The sequence below is a fragment of the Papilio polytes genome, unplaced genomic scaffold (assembly GCF_000836215.1).
Source record: "Papilio polytes unplaced genomic scaffold, Ppol_1.0 DF824292.1, whole genome shotgun sequence".
Classification (NCBI taxonomy): Eukaryota; Metazoa; Arthropoda; class Insecta; order Lepidoptera; family Papilionidae; genus Papilio; species Papilio polytes.
The window spans coordinates 862202-884600 of record NW_013524912.1 but is presented as its reverse complement, the minus strand read 5'-3'; the positions used below and the strand labels follow the sequence as shown (position 1 = coordinate 884600).

The following is a 22399-nucleotide window of genomic DNA, read 5'->3' as shown; positions in this document are numbered from 1 at the left end:
TTCCTTCTTTCGACTCGGAAACCAGTCTTAAATCATCCTATAAAGTCAGTCTCTTTACTATTTGGGAGCGCATATTAACAAATCAAAAAATCTCTTCATATACAGATAGAAGATGAACACAAATGCCTTTAACTTCAATAATTGATTTACGAATTATTAATACAAGGAGAATGATACCGACCTGTTTATCCGCTCGACAATACATATAACTTCCAAAGGATCAGCAAAAACTAGAATTAGTTATTCGTAACGAATTATAGCTTACATCGGCTTCCTTTTTTGGAAACCCCTTTATAGCTTTTAAAGGCAAGGCAATATAGGGATGGCGTACCTTTTGAATATTTATGACTTCCTTTACTATGTCCTGAATCATAAAACATTTGCTAAGAGAATATATTTATGACGTCACAATAACATCAATCTGCCTCGTAATTCTGTTAATCTATGTTCATTACTCGGACACAAAACTTGTTCTAAGCAATTAAATACTTATACTAGTACTTAAATTAATTCTCATTAAAAATAATTTAAAACGTTTAACCTAACAAACTAGTATTGAAAAAATTTCAATCGAAAAATGCTTATAAAACCATATCTAAACATATAAGAGAATCAATACGACTCCACTTTGAGTGTATTGAAAAGCGAGGATTGTCAATAAAAACAATTTAATATAGCTGTATCGGAGTATCCGATCGTTCGCGGCAATATGGAAGGCAACGTATGTTCGATATTAGCATGCCACTGGTTTTGAACAGTTCTCCAAGTATAGTGCGATTCAAACTTTATGTGTCACGGAATAGAATGACGCTGAACCGTAAAACCGTGCAGTACAACAATTATTTGAACGCGGACTTCTAATGTTAACAATAATATTCTTTACTAGTACTGCATTGTTTGCTATACTATTACGCCTTCGTGTGAAATTACCATTATGACGTCCGAGAATATACAAATATAGACATAGCTTACCCGTGAACGAGGTTACTCCGCCCGCAATAAGCCAGTAACCTGGCGTTCAACTTCGCAGACATGCGCTCGCAGCTAACCCGGAGTCGTCATAAAGTTTGAATTGGATTATACAAGTTATGATACGAATAGAGGTCTATCAGATAAATGTTCAGCGTTCAAATGGAGTATTTACTACTGTGTATTCCACTTTCTTATAACTCCACTTGCATAACCCATTCGACCGTAAAACAACCATGCAATAGAAATATATAAATATAAACATTTTTAATTAGTCAATTACTCCAAAGTATCTATAAAATATCATCATCATCTACATCATCACCAGCTCACTATACGTCCCCACCGAGGGGCTCGGAGCCTACCCTAAAGTTAGGGTGACTAGGCCATAGTCAACCACGCTGGCCAAGTGCGGGTTGGTTGACTTCACACATATCTTTGAATTTCTTTGCTGATATGTGCAGGTTGCATCACGATGTTTTCCTTCATCGTAAGAACGTCGGGTAAATTATGTACATATGAAAATTCGAAAAATCGAAAATCACATTGGTACATGGCGGCGGGATTTGAACCCAAGACCTGTAGATTACAAGTCAAGTGCTTAAACCACTGAGCCACTATTAAAAAGGACACTAAAATAAAACACCTTAAATTTAATAAAGTCGACCATTTACTTTACTATAAAATTTGCATAATAGAAATAATAAAATTATAAAATAAATATGTTAACAGTTCTATTTTATTTCAAACTACAATTAGGTACGTGGTGTAGTATTATCATATAGATTTCGCAATTTATTTTTAAATCTAACAAACTTAGACACTTCTTTACTTTTAAGACCAGTCACTGTACGGTTACTATCTATTATAAAAATCGGTTCGAGTTTTTCTTTTTTCGTTACTTCACCTTTATCGTCATCCTTATTAACAAAGTATATCGCTGGTAAGTTCATGTTACTCGTTTCATTTGATTCCCCGTCTCCTGGGAAGACAACGTAAAGTACTGTCGGCAAGGCGTCCCTTTTCTGGCCTATTCTGATATTTTTAGGAGCAGTTGCAACTAAAACATTATATGATTCCGCATGTTGACTTATAATAGGTAAATTTATAAAGTTCACAGTCTCCGGTGTTTGTGTTTCGTTGACATATTTCGCAACACTTTTGGGATATACCATTTTTGCAACCTGATTTGTACATCCGTCCGCCAAATTAGCTGGATGTGCGAAAACAGCCTCAGATAGTTCCTGGTTACTGTGCACGGAACGTGGAAGTTCTTGAGGTATTTTCGCAAATAATGCACCAAAAGATCTTGGCTTGATTGGTTCCTTGTGAGATATGGGATTGAATTTAAGGCTAAATCCGTTACTTATTGGTATACCTTCAATTGAATAATTTGTGAAACACAGCAACAGCAGCTTGATGATAATCTGTGAAAAATTTAAAATAACATATTATTTTTTTATAAATCATGGTTATAGCGTAGTGTAATTCATTATAAAGATAATGTAATATAACATTTTGGTATACATGAACACGACAAAGCACAAAGAGGGTTTAATTATTTCCGTTATGTGTACTTACACTTTTAAGGGGCACAGAAAACACAGGCATTCTGGCATTGCGCGGACGAAAGTCAAACGTACACTGTACATTATTACATTGTAATGAAACTAAACGATTCATTGTTACATTTGTTTTGAAACGCTAACTACTGACTAGGGATGTTTAACTGACATCGAGGAAGTTTCAATCGTAAACAACACATCGACCCTCTCATGTCGCCATTGTTAGAATGGCGCTTATGTAGAATGCTACAGACAATTTATTACTTTTTTTGTTGACATAAACATTTTTTACTTCGTAAAAGTTTTTATATTAATAAAAACAAATATTTTTTAATCAATCTCGGCGAATTGATTTTCAGAAATGCTATTTTGTCTTTAATATTCTCTCGCTTGTTTCATTTTCATCCCAATCTGCATACGTCATCAAAGACCAAGTTTTTATACAGATATTTCTGTACATGAACTCACAATTTAAAGTTATACGTCTAGTTAAGACCGGTTAGATTAACGTTAAATCTGTCCCATTAATATTTAAAGTAATCTCTGTTAAAAAGTTACGTTAAAAATAGCACGTCAACGAAATAACGCTTCCTTTTACGCGTTACCTGTCATATCAGTTGCACGTAAAGGCTGGAATCAAAAAGACCGTATCTTTTGTGTGCGGTAACACGTCATCGCAGGTAAACGTGAAAAATGTTCGTCGGAACGCACAAAAGTCCGTCGTCTGGGGCTGATCGTGACACAATACTGATATTTTTACTCGTATTTTAACGGTTTTCGCTTACACAACTGGCCCTTTGTTGGACCATTTATATAAATTTTACTAGCATTTATAAAATAGACAAAGTAATCTGTCAAGGACTAATAACTTTTAAATTCACCAGTTTATAAAATCATAGCGTGGCAAAGGGGAAGACAAAGTTAAAGTGTACAATACAACGAGTTAGTTTATTGTAAACAAACAACTTAGATTACTTTCGGCGTGTTTATAATTCTACAAGAAATTAATGAGCAACCTTCTCTATACAAAATATTGCTATTTCTTAACCGCCAGGGCCTAAAATATCAAACTGCTATACGATCTAAGGGTCTATGGAATCATCAATTCAAGAAAATCCAGAATTTTGTACACGTTAAATATCAGTCTCTAGCGGTTACACCACTTGTTACTGCGTTGCCGCAGCGACCCAAAGTGGGTCTTGGCCTCTTGGCCTCCGACACGAGAGAACGCCAGCGTCGCCTTACTCGCGTCGTCGCCTGCCAGCCGATCGACTCTAGCTCGCGCAGGTCCAGCTCTACGGCATCTCGCCAGCGGTATCTGGGCCAGCCGATACACCCCTTGTAGTGAATTAAATTCCTTAGACCCTATATATACGATTCAGTAGATTAAAAAGTAATAACAGATACAGATTTAAAAAAAAAGGGAAAATTGTCCTCTAGCAGTTAATAGTAATAGATAGCATCTTAAATCGTACCAATTTTACGTTACCTAGGGGAAATCGAATTCAATTTCCTCTCCGGCTATGAAAATTGCCGATTGAAAAACGAAAAGACAATTATTGTAATAAAATTTATTCTTACCACCAATTGAGACTATTGTGTTTTACACAGAAATTGTGAATTCATTGCAATTGGAAACAACTGTGACTTTAAATTATAAAAACATTTATTGAAAACCTTCCTTACTTATTTAACTTGTGCAATAGCCAACCGTTGGTTTCTGAAACTGTAGCACAAAATCATCACATCCCTTTTATTTTCCTTAAAAAAACGGGGATAACAATATTTACCTATAAGTGTTTCAGCAGTAAAAACTCAAAAATTCCGTTAGGGCCCTTAACATTTCCGTCTGGACATCAGTTCCCCTTTCATTAATTCGAAAACAAAGAATTTATGCATTCTACGGCTCGCTGTTTCAATTTCCATTAGCCAACATTTTCCGATTTAATTCAACCTTTCTGAGCTTACCGGAACGTTATTAGATATTCCATTTGAAAGGAAACTGAACGCAATAAGCAAAATTAAATCAGATGATGCACAAACGAACAGAGGATTTTTTCAATAATTTATTAATTCTTGACATCTGAACGGATGTTTATTAAAAAATATCTCGCAATACATGTCTTTTTCCAAGTTCCATATTTATTAAACGACTCCATGAAATACATTTTCAACATAATATCTGTTTAGTGATAGCAAATAATATTGATTTAGTTAGATAAACTTTTTAACTCCTCTAAATGTAATTTATTATTACTGATTTAATTGTTTCTACCAACTGATTGAGTAAGAATAAATCGTACGCAATCCAATTAAGAGATAAACAACATTTTGTAATCAAATTAAGGTGTAAAAGTATTTAATAGTTTGCAACCAATTCGAAAACAATAGCGGATTCAAATTAAGGGTAAATTGCATTGTACGATGGCTATAAAACGCATTGAAACGCAATTACAGTCTGTTTATTAGATCTATTTCGGAAAGGTTCTAAATTGCACTCTGAACTAAATTTATACAAACTTAAAAACATTTTTCAATAAGAAAATACTAAACCACAGAATCAAACGTAAACATATACAAATAGATGCTATTAGAAGAACAAAAATAGACGAGAGCATATTAAAATAACTACGTTTTGTGCACAAAGAGAAAATGCAATGGAAACCGCATTAGATTAGACGGAATAAAATATGAGAAGTCATAGATGTAGATCATAAGAATATATCTATTTACCTCTTATACTTTGTGGTTTATTTTTTATAATGTTTTACGTACTTAAGGACTACCGTAAAAGGACAGTCGGCAGTATCTCTATCAAGTAAAAACAAATGAAAGTTGCTATGATAAATTAACACGAAGTCGTCTTTAGAATGCTCTGAATGTCTTGTTTTAGTTTTAATACGTCGTGATATACTAGTATATTTTTTAACTAGATTTCCTGGTCTCAGCAATCTGAATTGGTAACGACAAAGAATAATTATATCTCGAAACTTTTACCATCTTTGAAACAACTGCAATAAATATAATTTTGCCGGGTACTTAAATTAGTATAGCAGCAATTACTTGCCGTTCTCAAGTTGCTTTTTCTTGCTTTAAGTTAAGTGATGTAACGGCTGAAACTTTCAAGTTTAAGTACTTAGTATTATTTGTATGACAACTGTAATTAAATAGTTATTTTGCTTTAATATATTACGTAGAAATGGAAGTTTCCATTGCATAATTTATACAATTTCAGATGTGCAAATCGCCTTCAATTAAAACTTTAGCTTAACTAAATATTTTCAACATTGGATGTATAATTATCTCTTGAATCCACTGAAATAAATTTATGAAAGCAAATGTAATTTAAATTAAAATCATTAAAATAATGTTTTACATTTTTTACTTAATGAGTTTTACGCACTGCCACGAAGTTTGTGAGAATAATTTGCAGTATTTTTAGAGGACGATTACTGACGAAGTTTATAATTAATACAGCATCAAGTTTCTATAAGTAAAAAATATCATAAGCAAAATGCAATCCAGTGAGAAGTGATAGTTTTAATTAAAAAGTTGCCAAGTTTGCTGCAAGCTGGATTTTATAGTCTGCTTTTTTGGAACAACATAATTTTCGATGCGACAGCGACCGCAGTATGCTAAAAAGTATGTGAAATTAAAAATGTATTGTATTTATTAACTTTTTCAGTGTAAAAGCTCCCTATGGATTTGCCTTTTGTGTTTGCGTAACTAAATTTTATATCATAACGAAAAATATCGTATTCAGCTTTTTGATATAAAATTACATTCAGGTAAAAACAAAATCCGGGTGAGATCTGAGTTTTAATTTTTTTTATGAGAGGAGGGCAAACGAGCGGTGGGAACACAGAGGTGGGCAACGATGCCCATGGAGATCCGCTACACCAGAGGAACTACAGATGCGTTGCCGACCTTTGAGGAAATTGTACGCTCGCTTCTTGAAGGACCCTAAGTCGTATTGGTTTGGAAATACCGCCGAGGACAGACCGTTCCACAACGCGGCTGTGTGGTGTTGTGTGTGCGCTGTTTTAATTACTATTATAATAGGATAAGAAACCTTTTTTCTTTTATTCTATCTCTTTAAAAGATAATATCTTAAACAAATAGAAGTAAGAAGAAATATATTTTTACTATGTTTGGTTAATTAAAGAGGTGATGTAGAAATCCTACCGAGAATAGCCACTAGCGTCCATTGCTGTACAGCAAAGATAACGTGCAATTTCCGTTCGCTCCAAAAGGTCAGCCTTCGCCCTTAACACGAGTTTTATTTCCACATCGAGGTGATATTATCTACTTACCCCGTGATATATGATAAAGGTTTTTCTTTACTGTTACTCGAGTTTCGTTTTGTTAGCCAATTGGTATTATTTACTTTAATGAACAAAGTTAATTAATTCATCTACATATAGATTGTTTTTACAAGAACTAGATTTTAATTAAAAATGATAAATAGTGGATAAGTAAAGATATTTGCAAATCGAATATTACTTTTGACTTATAAATACAGAAAATATAATAGCGGTTTATGAAAACTATCCTTAATGTATCCAATAATGGTATATTTTAGAATCCGAAGGCAAAATAGGACGAAAACACATTTCTTGGCACAATACTACATTTGCGCGTCCAAATCAAAATCCTTTTACGAACTCTACCTACATTCGATATTTGATAAAAAAAAGGGATTACGTTACACAATAAATAGGTCTGTAGGGATTTATTGCCACCGATCTTTTTACACGGTAATTTTACGAAATTCATAAAAAATATACATACAAGATTATTGTCAGTTATATATGTCTATACTAACTTTTGTTCGTGTAATTAAAAAAGGAAGTAGCCTATGTGTTCTTCCAGACTACTACACTATAATACTACACTACACCTATGCCACATTCATCTAGATCCATTCAGTCGTTTACACTACAAACTCCAACAAACATCCATTTATCTAAACTTTCGCATTGATAATATTAGTATGAAGTATGATTAGTATATGATGTAATGGAGCACTTGACTCTTAAGTTAACTCGTAAAAAATATTCTAGTTTTAGATATACTAAATTCCAGTGTTTTATTTTATGTTAACCATGTTAAAACGATAGCTACTTTGAACCTTGGATGCGGTAATAATCAATAAGAAGTTTTTGGATGTCGCAATCAATCTCGGTCGCGCAATACGATTATGTCATCGATTATGAGACCTTTGCGCAAGATTATGGGAAACTTTTATAGTAAATTAGTGTACGCATAATTTAAAATGTTAATTTCACACATCGCATACAAAATCGCTTAATGTTATCAAAAATTTATTATTTTACAACTACATTATGTATTTTAAACAAATTAGAGTTTAAGGTTATTCACTCTATACTTTGTAAGTTTATTATGCGCACAGCAAAGCGGTATGAAAAATTCGTCAACAAGATAAGTTTAAACCATGAAGTTTTGGAATAACGCGCAGTGAATATCATAAAAATTACAACTCAATCCTATTTCTAAAAAAACACAATTTATTTACAAAAAATATATTTTTACATGACATTGCGTATATTATTAATAGTGGCGACTAATTTTAGGCCATCGAATTAATTAATTACGTGAACAGAGTATATAATCGTTTTCTGACAGAGAAAGTTGAAGTATACTTTGATAACATGCATTTAAATGATTTTGAAATTGTAAGCATATTGCCGCACATACTAGCACTGCATAAAATGGACTTTTCAGGTTACAACCGTACGTAATTACAACTGTTAATTCCTATAACTATGTAAATATTTGGCTTCACTGTTTCATTATTACTAATTAGATGCAAAACAAAACAAAACAAACAGATAACATATTTAAAGTAAATTGTAAACCCTTATCTACCTTATCACTGACTGTTAACCAACCCTGGTCGTAAATCAGTTTGGCTTAGCACAGAACTTTCTTGAAACAAATTACTGGCAATTGATAAAGGCGCACTGTTTTGCTTCCCTCTATAATTCACGAATAGTACTTCGTGCTCAGATGGAGTGGGCGGTGGTGGCGGCACAACCTGCACGGTCTCTGGTTTCTTCACTAACACGTATATTAAAGTCTTTTCCGCCACAGCAGAGTTCTGATTAACTTGATTGTTGATAGCTTGTTGAATTCTTGCGTTGTTCGACGATTCTTGGGAAGGCACCTTAATGAATATTATCTTGTATGTCTTTTTTGCTGGTTCAGGCAGACGTTGTACTACTGGTTCTTCGATATCAGGAGGTGGTACGTGGAAATAAATATGCTTATGGATTACTGGTTCAACAACGTTTTGTATTACGTTATGTTGGACGTAATTTTCAGTTCGTGGGATCACATTTTGTATTAGAATAGGGTTAATATTGGCATTGGGAATTTCATTTACAATTGGTGCATCATTAATCGGAACAGTATTAGGTGATCCAGTTTGTTGTACTATTTCTTCTACAGCATTGCCGTTGTGATTTTCAGTGTGCTCGATTGCTGTCTCTTCTAAGTTTGTAAAACCGTTATCATAATGTTGAATTATCTTCTCTAATAATAATAGATTTTCGTCCTTTCTGAGGTTGTTGTTCTTAGATTCTTCAAGATTATTAGAATGGACATCACTTAGAACTGATGATTGATGTTCCGCTTTATGTTGTTTTAAATAATGATATTCTTCTATGGGTATTGAATATGACACGGCCTTCTCATGTGATTGTGATATAAGTTCTTCTGCTGAATTGCTGGGCGTGTTTACAGGTAAATTGAACGGTATTGAAGGTCTTGGGTACACATATCCAGCACGAGTTCCACTCGCCAGAAACGCAAGTATCGTAACCTGAAAGACATTTATTATTAAAAAAAACACTGGATAAAATTTAAATCGAATGATAACAATTTTATTTTTTTCTTAATATTTCTATGTACACAAAATTATATTTTATTTTTAAAAAGTCACGAACCAAAACAACAGCCATTTTAATCCTCAGAAGTGTCACCATTGAAATGAGATTAACTTGGAAGATGGACAAGACTATATAGGTATACTTTCCCCATAACATATATGCTTCGAAGATAATATATTCTGCATAAATATTACATTCCAAATCTTCCGCTAAAAATTAAGGCAGCGTCTATAGTACTATGAATTAGCGGAAATGTATCACACATTATTTTTTCTTTATCATCTTATTATTTTTGTCATCTTACTATCTTAGTTAGTATCTATCTATCTTAGTTTATCTTATTATCTTTATTACATAATAAGTTGGTACATATTTAGAAATTTAGAAATAAATTCGTTAAGTGTTAAGTAAAAAAAGGTAGGATTTTTATCAATTTTACTAATTAACCAAACATCGTAAATCCCCGGGATTGATTTAAGACTTGATGGCACAACTACATAAATACTGCTATGTAATTAAAAAAATGGAAAAAACATCCGCTAAAGCTTATTATAGAGAAATCGACCAGCCCTAAAGTTGGGAAGGTTACATAAAGTTTTAATTTATTTACTAGGTTTGACAAAATTTAAAATACATTATGTTTTTTAAAATATGTTAAACATCGATAAAAAAAACGAGATCGTCATGGTTATTATACCTATTCGTGAAAGTGTGGTGATTTGTCAATCCCAAAAACGTTGTAACACACTTAACAAGACTAAGGGCTGACTTCAAGGCATGTTAATTAATATTAATATACCCATGTTAATATGCGTGAAAGGTGACATGATCAAGAAGGGAGTGATGAATGAGATGACGGAATGATAGAGTGCTTTGGAGGACGAAAACCCGGTGCGCCGACCCTACGGGAGTAGGATAAGTCAAGGGAGATGATGATGATGATGACCCATACCTAGGATAGATGAAGTCTTAACAAATGTATCTATCATCTTTACCATGATTACCCTAATTTCACCAGTCCTTAACAACTTCGTAACTGTCGTTAAAGGTCTCACTAATCTCAAAAGCTTACTTTCATTACGAACGCCGCCTCGAATAATATAACCACTCGGTGTAAAATATAAGGCAACATAATCTAAAAATTTAATAAAGCCGGCCACAAAATACTAAATTCTCAGAACGCAATTGGGCTTCGTTCAATTTTAAATATTGCTACTTGGAAAAAAAAGCTCTGAAAAAAAATCCCGGTACGAAAGTATCGTAAGACCGGCAACATTAATGCTCCCGGATCTTTCGGCTTCATTTTACTACCACAATATTATCGTTTGATCAACTTTTATTCTTATAATATCTTAAAGTCAACTCCTTGGTAGTAGATGCCGCAACGAAATTTGATTTGAGATGTAAATGACTATGTTTAAGCATTAATGAGCGAAGGTTCATTTTAATTTCACCACACAAAAAGTACACATTAGTTACGTACTCGTAACATATTCTAGATTAATCATCGTCAACAGCCTTTTTCTGCCCTCCTTTGGACGTAGACTTTCCACTATTGGGGACCTAATGGAGGACCTCATTCTTTGTAAAATATTCCTTACAAAGAATGAGGTCCTCCATTTTCCGCATCAAACGACTTCCCGTCGTGCGTACTAAGTCGGCCCACCTGGATAAAGAACGCCCTACGCTCTTGGTCCCCTTACGCTATAAATTAATACTTAAAACTAATTCATAACTAGGTTTTCACCTTTTTCTCGCAGTTAGTTGATGGATCGATTTAGACGTAAGAAAACAGGTAGGATGAGTGATTGATACAAAGAGGTATTTGCCTCCTATGTAGAGTGCAATCAAAGGCATTTAAGTATATTATATTAAAGCTAGTTAACTTCGTGTAGGCGTATCTGATAAGAGATATCTTTTGGATGTACATGAATACTGTCCAATTTCAGGGTGGTGCAAAAATGGTTTTGAGAAACTTTGTTGTATAACTCCAGCCGTCTATCAAATACAGTGAAGATGTAGTTTTATAGTTCGCCAGTTTTGCCTTCATATATTTACTACGTATACAGTTAATGTTTTAATACATAATTTCTAAGTATGTACTCGTATGTTTATCTCGTTATAAAAACTCATCATAAAAAATATTGATAGTCATTGTCGGAACTAGCTATAGCTATCCAAATCAATTACACTTAAAAAACAGATTTTATATTTGATATGATATTAAAAAAAATTTCTAACACTGTTCTTTTTTGTTTCAGTTACAGAGAAGGAGATACGCCTTTGGTGAGCTTGGAAATTAAAAATAAAAAAAATTAATTAGTAGTCCTTGCTCCAACAAGACATTTCATTATATTTTTTTGTTTTTATTCCAGGCACAAAGGCTTTCTCAAAGACTGCCCGAATGGTCTGCTGACGGAACAGGTACGACATTACAAAGACACAATTAATTCCTTAATAAAAGAGTTCAAGAAAGATGAGATTGTATTTCGGACGCCCTTCGTCCCTTACTGTCTGAAACATTTATCAATCTTTTCGACTATACATTCAATTTTAGATTCGGATAAGAGGATTAAACATGAACGTAATATAATCTTAAAGCACTGCTGTCATAGTGACTAGAAGGACTTAAAGTGCTAACTTGTAAAAATAGTGTTCATAATTTTAATATGGTCTTTGCAGGGCTTCATTAAGATCTACAAGCAGTTCTTCCCGCAAGGAGATCCGAGCAAATTCGCATCGTTAGTGTTCCGGGTGTTCGATGAAAACAACGTAAGTTATGAAACACAATTGAACTTTTATGGCTACAAGTTTGTATGCCAATTACAGTTTAATATACACTAACAATTTAGTCCCTACTGGAGGAATTAGGAATAATTTAACATTTCCCAATGCCCCTTGTATACTTAAATTGGTCGAAACTTTCCGTAAAAATGCCATTACTAGGAGTATTACAATGTAATTTAACTTTTTCCAGGATGGCTCGATCGAGTTCGAGGAGTTTATACGAGCCTTATCAGTGACGTCACGGGGCAATCTCGACGAGAAATTACACTGTAAGTTATTGTAACGTCAGCAAAATAGTCGCCCATTGTTTTACAAAGCTTTTAATATTAGGAGAAGTACGGTTATGTACCGAACAAGCCATGTGTTGTTAATAACAAGCTGATGTTATTTTTTTGTGTATTTGACAGGGGCATTTCGTCTCTACGACGTCGACAATGATGGTTACATCACTCGGGACGAAATGTACAATATAGTCGACGCTATCTATCAGATGGTGGTACGTATAAGTAATCTTAATCTTACTAATATTATAAAAGAAAAAGTTTAGATGGATGGATGGATGGACATAAAGGATAGTGTGGAAGAACACATAGGATATTTGTTTTAATTTTTGTGCTTCCACGCGGATGGAGTCGCAGGCGAAAGCTAGTTTAAAATAAAAAAATGACTAATTAGGCGTTGCTTGCTATTTATATAGCATATATATAGCAATGATAATACAGAAAGCTGTAATAATCCCGATAGTAACACACTTTTAATCACTAGAACAATGTATGTACGAAAACCAAATGCATTTCCAGGGTCAAAGCCCGCAGCCGGAAGACGAGAACACGCCGCAGAAGCGCGTCGACAAGATCTTCGACCAAATGGATAAGAACCACGATGACCGGCTAACTCTTGAGGAGTTCCGCGAGGGGAGCAAGGCCGACCCTCGTATTGTGCAGGCTTTGTCGCTTGGGGGCGATTAATCCACGATTATCCTCTCACCGGATTTCACTTTCACATAGGCAGCTACTACTGTCTACTATCGCTTTTCTTTAATTTCGCAACTCTTGGTCTTTTTCTTCAACGCTTTTTGTGAGGTTTTCATGCTTCTAAAGCAAGTAGTTGATCAGAATGTTAAAATTTAGTAAGTAACTTAAATTCTTATGACAATATGTTACTTAGTCGTATACGTTTTGTGCTGCTCTCGAAAGAGTGCGAAGAAGTGAAGATTAATGTATTGATGTTCGAGAATGTGTATATTCGTCAACAAATTCGAAAGAAAATGATGGTATAATGAGAAACATCGTTGAATGGTAACAGTTTCTAGGGACAGTAAAATGATTGTCTGTGAATAATAAAATTTAATGAGAAAAAATATGAACAGAGTTTGTTTTAGGATCGAGATTTTGCTGAATAATTCTTGTTTAATTTTATAATGAATTGGCAATAGTTTTGTGAAAATTTGCTCTACATTTTAAGTTTAATAGACAGACGATGCAATGTAATGCTGCCCTGTGTATTTTGCTCAACGTAGCTGAATCTCATTAAACAAAATCCGGTCGAGAGAGAAACCATAGGCTTTAAAGCCGAAATAATTATTAGTGTACACATATACTTTAAACTCTTACTAATAAAAACATTTTATCCGCATTTAATAGTTTTACACACATTAATAGAATGCATTTAATACATGCGACCCTACTGGAGTAGGATAAGAAGAAAGATGAAGATTTAATACATAGAATAAAATCGACCATAAAATTTCCAACATTACCAATTTTACATTTTTTTTATTTTCAATTAATATGACACCAACCAATAGTGTATGCAGCCCGTTTGTCATTTGACTAGGCAAACTGTAAGATTTGGCAATTGTTATACCGCTTTATGAATGAATTTTGACACACAATTTGCCTAGCCTCTCTAAAACTCGGCAGATTATAAACTGGCGGCATTCAACATCGGTCGGTAACATAACGCACCATTTAGAAGTTATTCACAAATAACGTTGTTAATACCATCATTATAATGTTGTCCCATTCAATCAAAATTAAATTAAAACAAACGTTTTTGAATTCAAAATAAATGTTTATAAAAACGTTATTATTATAAGATAATAAGTATACAATATTTATGCCTCAATAACTTCGAACAATTGGCATAATAAATGTAAATTTCAAAGTAATTTTATAGACTACAATGATATTTGAAATTGTTAAAATAAGATCGTATAATGAGATTGCTAATAAATTCATCAAAAACCAGAAAGTATTAATAAAAAAAACATCGATGTACTAACATTTTGTTACTAAAAACGTAATTCAAGACATTTATCTTGTGATACCATATTTCTTAACCAGCGTCGTCATATGAAAATGAAAAATTATGAAGCAATCACTAAAGGAGACGATGAATAACATCAACCTCCGTGACAATTTTTGCAATAAAATTTATCTAATTCATCAGAAAAATCTGTATACCCATAATTTTATCATGGGTTGGTGGTTCCATCAGATATATCCATATTGTTATCTCAGTCTAAAAGAGACAGGGATAACAATGTTTTTGTATCAACGAGACAGCAATAGAAGTCCACGGTAACATTACAGAATACAGATTACAGCATATACGACGTAAACCTGTTATATTTTGGAGGACTTTTGGATATTTCCCTTAGAAAATTCTCATTGTTCGTATTAATGTAATTTAATCTTAAGAACATACTGATAAGAACTGCTTTATATAATTATATAGAATAGTTTTGTCGAGAAAAAATTTTCACGTAATTGAGAATCTTTGAGTTTTGATATCGTTCAGCAAACTTAAAAGGGCGTAGTTATACGTGACGGTTTTAAAGTCAATTTTTGTCTATTGACGATGTTTGTAGGAATTGTTGAGAAATTGGAATGATAGAGAGTAGGACAAAATTTTGCGGGCTGTGCATTTTGTCTAGATATAAGTAGATGGTTCTGTGTGATTTCACTCAAATTTAAGGCTCAGACGCCCTCTATAACTTCGGTTGATGAATTAACAAAAAAAAAATATGAAGTAAGAGATTTTAATCTCACCTTAATTTGTTTTAAAAACATTTCTCTAATGTTATGATTACATTTTAAACAAACTTGCAACATTTTCACTAACTAAAAGTAATGTGTTACGAAAGCAGCAAACTATTTAATTTGTCTTCACTTGATATGCGAGTCTTTAGTACATTCCTTACTATGGCTATAATGCCTATATTCATAATTAAATAAAATATTCGTTTAAGATTGTAGTTGTTAAAATTAGAATCCGTATTCAATATATTGGAACTTTATGTATTTCTTAAAATTAAGCATTTACGATTAATTATATTAACATAGAGGTGTGTAGCCAAAATTCATTCAATAGATGTAATGTAGATTAACGATGGTTATTTGTTAAAACACACTGCTTTTACTTCTTACGCAGTTATTTATTTACGTTTGAAAATTACTACATTATTTATGTCGGGTAGCATATTTTTTACGTTGTAAATTTTTCCAACTTATTTATTGTAATAAATGCATTTTCATTTTAAATTACTTTATAAAATCGAAGCATTTATACGGAAAAAGATCTCTTTCAAATTATAAAACGATATTAGTTGAATAATAAAGATTTTTATCACAAAAGGAATCACAGTACAGTGCGTTGTTATTCAAAACTTTGGCACAAATGTTTATCGGAATAGTTTAACCTTATGTAAGTCATTTGTTTAGGAAATTTTTCCACTTCGTACATTTAAGTTTCACTTACACTTTATTACTTAGTATTAAATTTAAGATTAGTAGTAAGAATTATTTAGTTCGCTACCACGTTTCGTAACTTTTAAATTATATTAGGTGTTCAGAGTTCTAAACATTTTAGGTATGTAGTACACTGCCGCAAAAGCGTTTCGGAACGGAAGTAAACCCAATTTTACTATGAACCTGGTATGGATTATTCCAGAGAATCATTTAGGAGACTCAAAGCAACCGTATTGTTAGTTGTTAACAGTGGTAAAGCCCGCTTTAAAACCTTCGCACGAATGGTCCGGCTCGCCCGGTATATTACCACGACCACACAGAAAACAGGCATGAAGTGGAAGCTATTCCACGTTTCACCTGATGAGTGTGGTGACGGAGGCCTAATTTTAGTCAATTTCCCTTCTCACCCTTTTCTTAAGAGGAAAGGATGGGACGGAAAAGTAGATTTGACGGTGGAGGAGACTCAAAGGAAGGGATAATATCCGCTTCATGTGCGTCTCCTCCTCCATCTATTAAGAATAGGCAACGAATCTGCAATTGCGGATTATGTGCAGCGGTCGCTTCCATTTCGGTGGATTCAGGTGGCCGCTTGCTGGTTTGCCAACCTTATATTATATTATGGGGCAAACTGTGTTAGATTATCGCGTTTCGCTTTCACGTCGTTTTCGTTTCGCATTCGCGGCAGTGTGCTAGATCTTTCTCTATCATTTCTCTCTGTACATAATTATTACAATTCGCAAACTTTACAATACTTGATTGATATGGTATTATTCACTTTTAATATAACTGATAAATAAAGGACATTAAAATGAAAATAATCTTGTTTTATTTACTTAAATGCATTATGATGCATATACATCAGACTTATCTTCCTTACCCAATAAACTATTTTGAAAAATATTTTTTTCTTCATTTTTCCCTAAATCTATGTTCAATTGACTACCTTTGTCAATTTATGGTATTTAAAAAGAAAAAAAAACATGGTTGCAGATTGTAAGAATATCTCTTCTGCACTTAACCCCCTTGGAGTGTAATAATATTCTATTGTAATGTTACCTTACTTCTTGGATGGATGGATGTTTATTAGAAGGTATCTCCAAATGGCTCTACAGATAATGACAAAATTTGGCACAGCCTATGGATAAAAGTCTGATTGGCATATCCATTTAGGCTGTAGTTAAAATTAATACACGGGCAGTAATCATAGAAGGCTAAGCTAGTTTCAAATTTTTTAAACTAGATGGCGTTATTTCCAATCTACAAAATAATTTCAATATTTTCAATGCTGCAAAGGAACAGTTTTGAAATAAATAGACGTAATTGAGGTAGTTATATTGTTTTTATTTGTTTCAACTGGAAAATTTCAGCATAACTTTTTACTATTCTATTGCTATCGATTTAACAATGTAAATACTATTACAAAGAGTTAAAAAATTCTTTTTATTGTACTGTCAAGAAATCTGCACCAAAAAAGTGATAAATTTTATTTGCTAAAAATGTATAAGATTACAATAGCAAATAACAATCTGTATGAATGAAATCAAATTAATTCAAAATCAATTGTAAAAACTGCACGCAATAATTTAATGATAAAAACACAAAAATACTTGTGACAGAAACCTCATTAAAACTTTTAAAACCTAAGCTAATTTAATATTATATAAATACGAATAAAATAAATACAAATTAGCACTAACCAGACATTAAAGTCAATTGTCGATGTCCATTCGATTCTAAATCGAATTAAAACCTTTTTTGTATTATTGAAAAATATAATGTTTATATTGATTTTCACATCTTGATATTACATATAATTTCATACATGATATAGTTAACAGAATATTTTCATCAGTCATATATATAAATAGCAACAGCTACAACTCTACTTTAAAAATTGACTTTACAAATTTATAAATCACGCATAATTATTAATATTAACTGTATTATATACATTATTAATTTACTTTCAACATACTTATATTTATAAACGTTTTCTCAGTTGCGGTATCAAAAATACAAGGCACAATATTTTCTATAGTCTTTGCTTTTTATGTCGGACACTGTCTGAGAAACTCTGAATCAAAATATGCAATAGTAACTGTTATGTCATCTCTAAACATTCTACTGACATCTGGGGTTAGACTGAGAAGGTGGGAAAGTCTAGAATGATCTATCCCATACTCCGTCCCACCAATAGCATGCCTTATCAAATGTGTCGCAGCATTTCTATCCTTCGGTTTAGTCTTCAAGCTTTCTCTTCTATGAAGAAGCAGTTCGTTAATATCTCCTAACTGTATATTCTTCTTAGGTAATTTCAATGGGTTGTAAAAAACTTTTCCTTTCATATGTTCACCCACTAGTTTAACAGCTTGTAACGGAGTTAACATGTCCCATAAACCATCCGAAGCCATTATAAGAAATTTGTCCTTTGGTGTTAGTCTATGATAGTATATATCCGGTTTAGCTGTGAGATAGGGAGGGGTATGATAATTTGCTGGTATTGCTTTTTCCCCGATTAATGGCACTGCCACATTGGACAATAGTTCAGTCGACCATTTGTATCGATAATCACCCATACTTCGAAGTGGGGCTAACTCACCAAGCAATCGATCTCGTCTTATCACCGTCTTCCTTTCTTCATCAGGATGTTCACTCCAAATTCGTTTCAACTCATCGAAGTTTTCTGAATTATGCTCTTTGGTAATTTTCTTCACTATCCACTCATTATCATCAGTCAATGTTCCCAATACTGCGTTACAATCTCCAATATTTGCTACGTGTAAATGCGGTCCATTTATATATGATACACAGACTACTGCACCCGATAGAGCCACAGATAATGTCTTCTGATTTATATAACCATTACTATAAAATTGTTCAATAACTTCTCTAGATAAATCACTATCTAATTGTAAGACTCCTTTCTCCATTGCCGTGTTCACACTTAAATCGTCTCGAGGTGTTCTTGTCAACTCCAATAAATAATTTTTTAAGCTGTTGTCATAAATTAATTTAAGGTCATTTATAAGTTCTATCTGAAAGTGAAATACCAGAATTTAAGTGCTAATTGAGGAGTTTTAAAGCAAACATGCTTCAGACCATTTTTAAAAAACTAGGCATTCCATTTGTAGCTGACAACATCTTAAAATAAAAGTGAATTGTGAAAAAAGGTACTTTTTAATGCACACTAGACATCCATACTTTACGTTATACAGGAAAAAGATTTATGTTTTAGTATGTTTTGATATAATTAAAAAATTTCTGGCTGATTACAAAAATACTTTCACCATTAAAAAGTTATATAATCTAAACAGCTCTTTTTTATAAAATATTAAGTTATCTAACCACTGGCTCAATAACTTGATTTTTATTTACACTAATTAAATCTATACTATTATAGTAAAGTGTAAACACACACTTCTTTGTTTTTATTAAAAGAAAAATTTTAGAATTGTTCTTTTTTTAATAAAAAGCCCCACACTTAAGTCACGCTTTAGGCTATATATTTTCACGCCATTAAACTTAGGGGGTAAATATTTTGGATAAAAATCCTAATGTGGGAAAGAGACCATAAGTTGCTACCAACATCAAGGAAGCAATTGTCATTTGTGCATTTGAATTTTGATATTTCATGTGGATGAAGCCACACTGGAACAGCTAGTAAAAAATAAAGAGAAAAAGTACAATTATAGTCATGTTATAAGGAAGGTTGGATTATGTCACAACTTAAGTCATGTTGAGGTACATCGGTGAAAGTAGACCTAGAAAGAGAATGGGTGAATGACTTAAAAAGCGACAAGATCATGAAAGGAGTGGACAAGAAGAAGGGAGACAAGGATTACTAGGATGAAAGAAGATAGATAAACCTGGAGGTCAAAAACCTGTTGAACTGACCCTGCAGGAGTAGGATAAGGACTAATTAAATAATTAAAAATGAAATGATAGTTTTACTTTGAGAGTAGCCCCAGTCATAGAGAAGGTAAGGAGTAAAAGGTTAGATTGGTATGGGTTGTTATGAGGAGGGATGAATCGCAAGTTACAAGAATGTTAGTTATGAGTGTGGGAGGGTACATCGGTAGAGGTAGACCTAGAAAGTTATGAATGGATTATGTGAAAGGTGACATGGTCAAAAAGGGGTCAAGGGGGAGTGATCACTGAGATGATGTAGGATAGAGTTACATGGAGGACAAAAACCTGTTGTGTCGACCCTACGAGCGTTGGCTATGAAGGAAGATGATGATGAAATTATGGTTTACTAAGTGATAATATATGTTATTAATGAGAGAACTTACTTTATCATTGTATATTTCCATTAAAGCATTTTGTGGCTCCTTCAGGATTGAGTTAATTGTATCTGCTGGAAGCATAGCCGCGGAAATATAATCTAATAGTCTTTTGCACACAACTTGAGCACAAGCAGGACCACCATGACCGTCGAACACTCCCATCATTAAACCTGAAAAGAAATAATTATATCTCAACAGACATGCAAATTATTTGTCAAAGTGCCTAACTAGTTTACACATAAGTAAACAATATAAACATACTAGTTTTCGACAGTGTCTCCATTTGCATGGTCTTAAAAAAACTAATGTAAGGAGCCTATGTGTTCTTCCAGACTATGCTCTACATCTATGAAAAATTTAATCAAGATCTGTTCAGCATTCATCTAAACTTTTACATCTATGATATTAAGTAAGAAGTAAGATGAGAGAAATTCTTTTCAGTTTATAACTTTTTGTTGACAATGTTTAAAATTATTTAGACTTTGTATTGCCAGGTTTAGTTAGTTTAAAATTAAAAATCATTTATGTCTAAAAATGGTTCAAAACCCAATCATCGTAGTAAAAACTGCTAATGAAAAATCTTGATATGGTAAATATAATACAAACAACCATAACACAAACAGCTTGTGAACCATGATCTACTTTTTTTTGTTTTTTTCAACATAAGGTGGCAAACAAGCTATTGACCACCTGTATCCACCAAATTATAAAGCGACCGCTGCCCATAAACATCCGCAATTGGAGATGCATTGCTTACCCTTAATTAATGAAGGAGGTGACACACATAAAGAGGACATATTCCCTTCCTATGCGGCTCCTCCACTGTCAAATCCACTTTTCCTTTCCATCCTCTCCTCTTAATAAAAGGGTGGAAAGGGAAAGGGACTAAAATTAGGCCTCGGGCACCACACTGATCAGACGAAACGCGGAATAGCTTCCACTTCATGACTATTTTCTGTGTGGTTGTGGTATTACCCCAGGTGAGCCTGCCCATTAGAGCGGAGATGTTAAAGCACGCTCTCCCACTGTAAACATTCTAAGGCAAAAATTAAATGTGTTCAAGAATTACGAAGGCTTACCTGGTGTTAGCTTGCACTGCCCTTCACATCTCGTATCCTCAATGGGATCATTGGAGGCCAGCTGATTGGAATCATATGACTTGACAGATCCAGAGGAGAATTCTTTGTTGAACTCATTTTTACGAAGAATAAGTGTCACCTAAAAGAAATATGGAAGTTAACAATGAAGACAGACAAAAATTAACGAGATAAGTACATGATACAACAGTTTACTTATTCAGTAGCAGCTATATGTACAATCACATTAGAACCAACAAATCTACACAGACAGAATTACTCCTCCGTCTGACCAATTAAATAATTTTTAATAATTTAATATAGAACAAGATTTTATGGATTTTGATGGACCTACCTCCTGTGGTGACGGGATAAGTGTGACACCATCCTTTTGCATCTGTCTGTTAGTTTTTGAAGTGTGGATACGACGGCTACATATAGGAACATAACCAAAGAGTCTTTGGCAATTTATATTAAAGCTATGTTTTATTGACGCGTGTGTAAGAAAACCACGATTTAGTTTTATGCATGTTCTTAATACCAGACTAATGTTAGTGACATTAAAATAAATCATATTTATAATTTAAATTAACCGGGCATCTTATGCAATCACTAACACGTTCAAAAAGTAGCTGCTATTGAGAATGATGTCTAGTAAAACAATTTTTCTTTACATTATGTCACAATTACTTTACTACAAAGCTATAAAATAATTAACAGATCAAAAATAAAATAAAAAACGGTTTATAACACAAGTTCCTGTGCAACTTTCAAAACAATTACAATTTTAACAACAGCAGTGCAAAAGCTAACCGAATATTCAGCCAGACCCAGCCATTATTGTTTTGACATTTGAGCTGGTGTATAGTGGAACAAACTTCTTTTGGCATCCGGCAATTTTATGAATTAAGAAATGGCATTTAATGTCCGGGTAAAAGTGTCATAGCTTGTCAGTTCACTTCGCGTCTTAACTTTACGCATTGTGTGTGGTTTTTTAATGTTGCTCCATGAAAAAAAGTGATAAAAGTGGTTAAAAGTAGTGTAAGTGAGTTT

The 22399-nt window shown here is 33.2% G+C and overlaps 3 protein-coding genes across 4 annotated transcripts in view; 1 reads left to right on the top strand and 2 right to left on the bottom strand.

The window, feature by feature from the left end:
• The window catches only part of LOC106102973 (frequenin-1), a 69552-nt gene extending 52757 nt beyond the window's left edge, over positions 1 to 16795 (top strand). For both annotated transcript variants that reach the window (XM_013282608.1, XM_013282601.1), the window contains 6 exons: positions 11707 to 11731; positions 11821 to 11869; positions 12128 to 12217; positions 12423 to 12501; positions 12640 to 12728; positions 13033 to 16795. In XM_013282608.1, the coding sequence (XP_013138062.1) occupies positions 11707 to 11731; positions 11821 to 11869; positions 12128 to 12217; positions 12423 to 12501; positions 12640 to 12728; positions 13033 to 13200 (500 nt within the window). In that variant the 3' untranslated portion in view covers positions 13201 to 16795. The remainder of the gene's footprint in view (positions 1 to 11706; positions 11732 to 11820; positions 11870 to 12127; positions 12218 to 12422; positions 12502 to 12639; positions 12729 to 13032) is intronic.
• LOC106102966 lies at positions 1649 to 2658 on the bottom strand. The gene is made up of 2 exons (XM_013282591.1): positions 2551 to 2658; positions 1649 to 2396 (listed from the first exon to the last, which is right to left on the bottom strand). Exons 1-2 carry the CDS (start codon positions 2650 to 2652, stop codon positions 1725 to 1727), a joined length of 774 nt encoding a protein of 257 aa, XP_013138045.1. The 5' UTR covers positions 2653 to 2658; the 3' UTR covers positions 1649 to 1724.
• Positions 16796 to 17607: 812 nt separating the features above from the next.
• On the bottom strand, positions 17608 to 22311 carry LOC106103366 (pyruvate dehydrogenase [acetyl-transferring]-phosphatase 1, mitochondrial). Its single transcript, XM_013283112.1, has 4 exons — positions 21702 to 22311; positions 21350 to 21488; positions 20277 to 20440; positions 17608 to 19019 (listed from the first exon to the last, which is right to left on the bottom strand). Exons 1-4 carry the CDS (start codon positions 21918 to 21920, stop codon positions 18033 to 18035), a joined length of 1509 nt encoding a protein of 502 aa, XP_013138566.1. The 5' UTR covers positions 21921 to 22311; the 3' UTR covers positions 17608 to 18032.
• Between the last annotated feature and the right edge of the window lie 88 nt (positions 22312 to 22399).

Bases quoted from the DNA above. Each gene is read 5' to 3' on its own strand.
- LOC106102966 (XM_013282591.1), bottom strand. From the start codon at position 2,652: ATGAATCGTTTAGTTTCATTACAATGTAATAATGTACAGTGTACGTTT. The intron at 2,397-2,550 runs GTAAGTACACAT...AATTTTTCACAG, and splicing joins TTTCTGTGCCCCTTAAAAGT to ATTATCATCAAGCTGCTGTT.
- LOC106103366 (XM_013283112.1), bottom strand. From the start codon at position 21,920: ATGATTTATTTTAATGTCACTAACATTAGTCTGGTATTAAGAACATGC. The intron at 21,489-21,701 runs GTAGGTCCATCA...TATTTCTTTTAG, and splicing joins TTATCCCGTCACCACAGGAG to GTGACACTTATTCTTCGTAA. The intron at 20,441-21,349 runs GTAAGCCTTCGT...ATTTCTTTTCAG, and splicing joins GCAGTGCAAGCTAACACCAG to GTTTAATGATGGGAGTGTTC.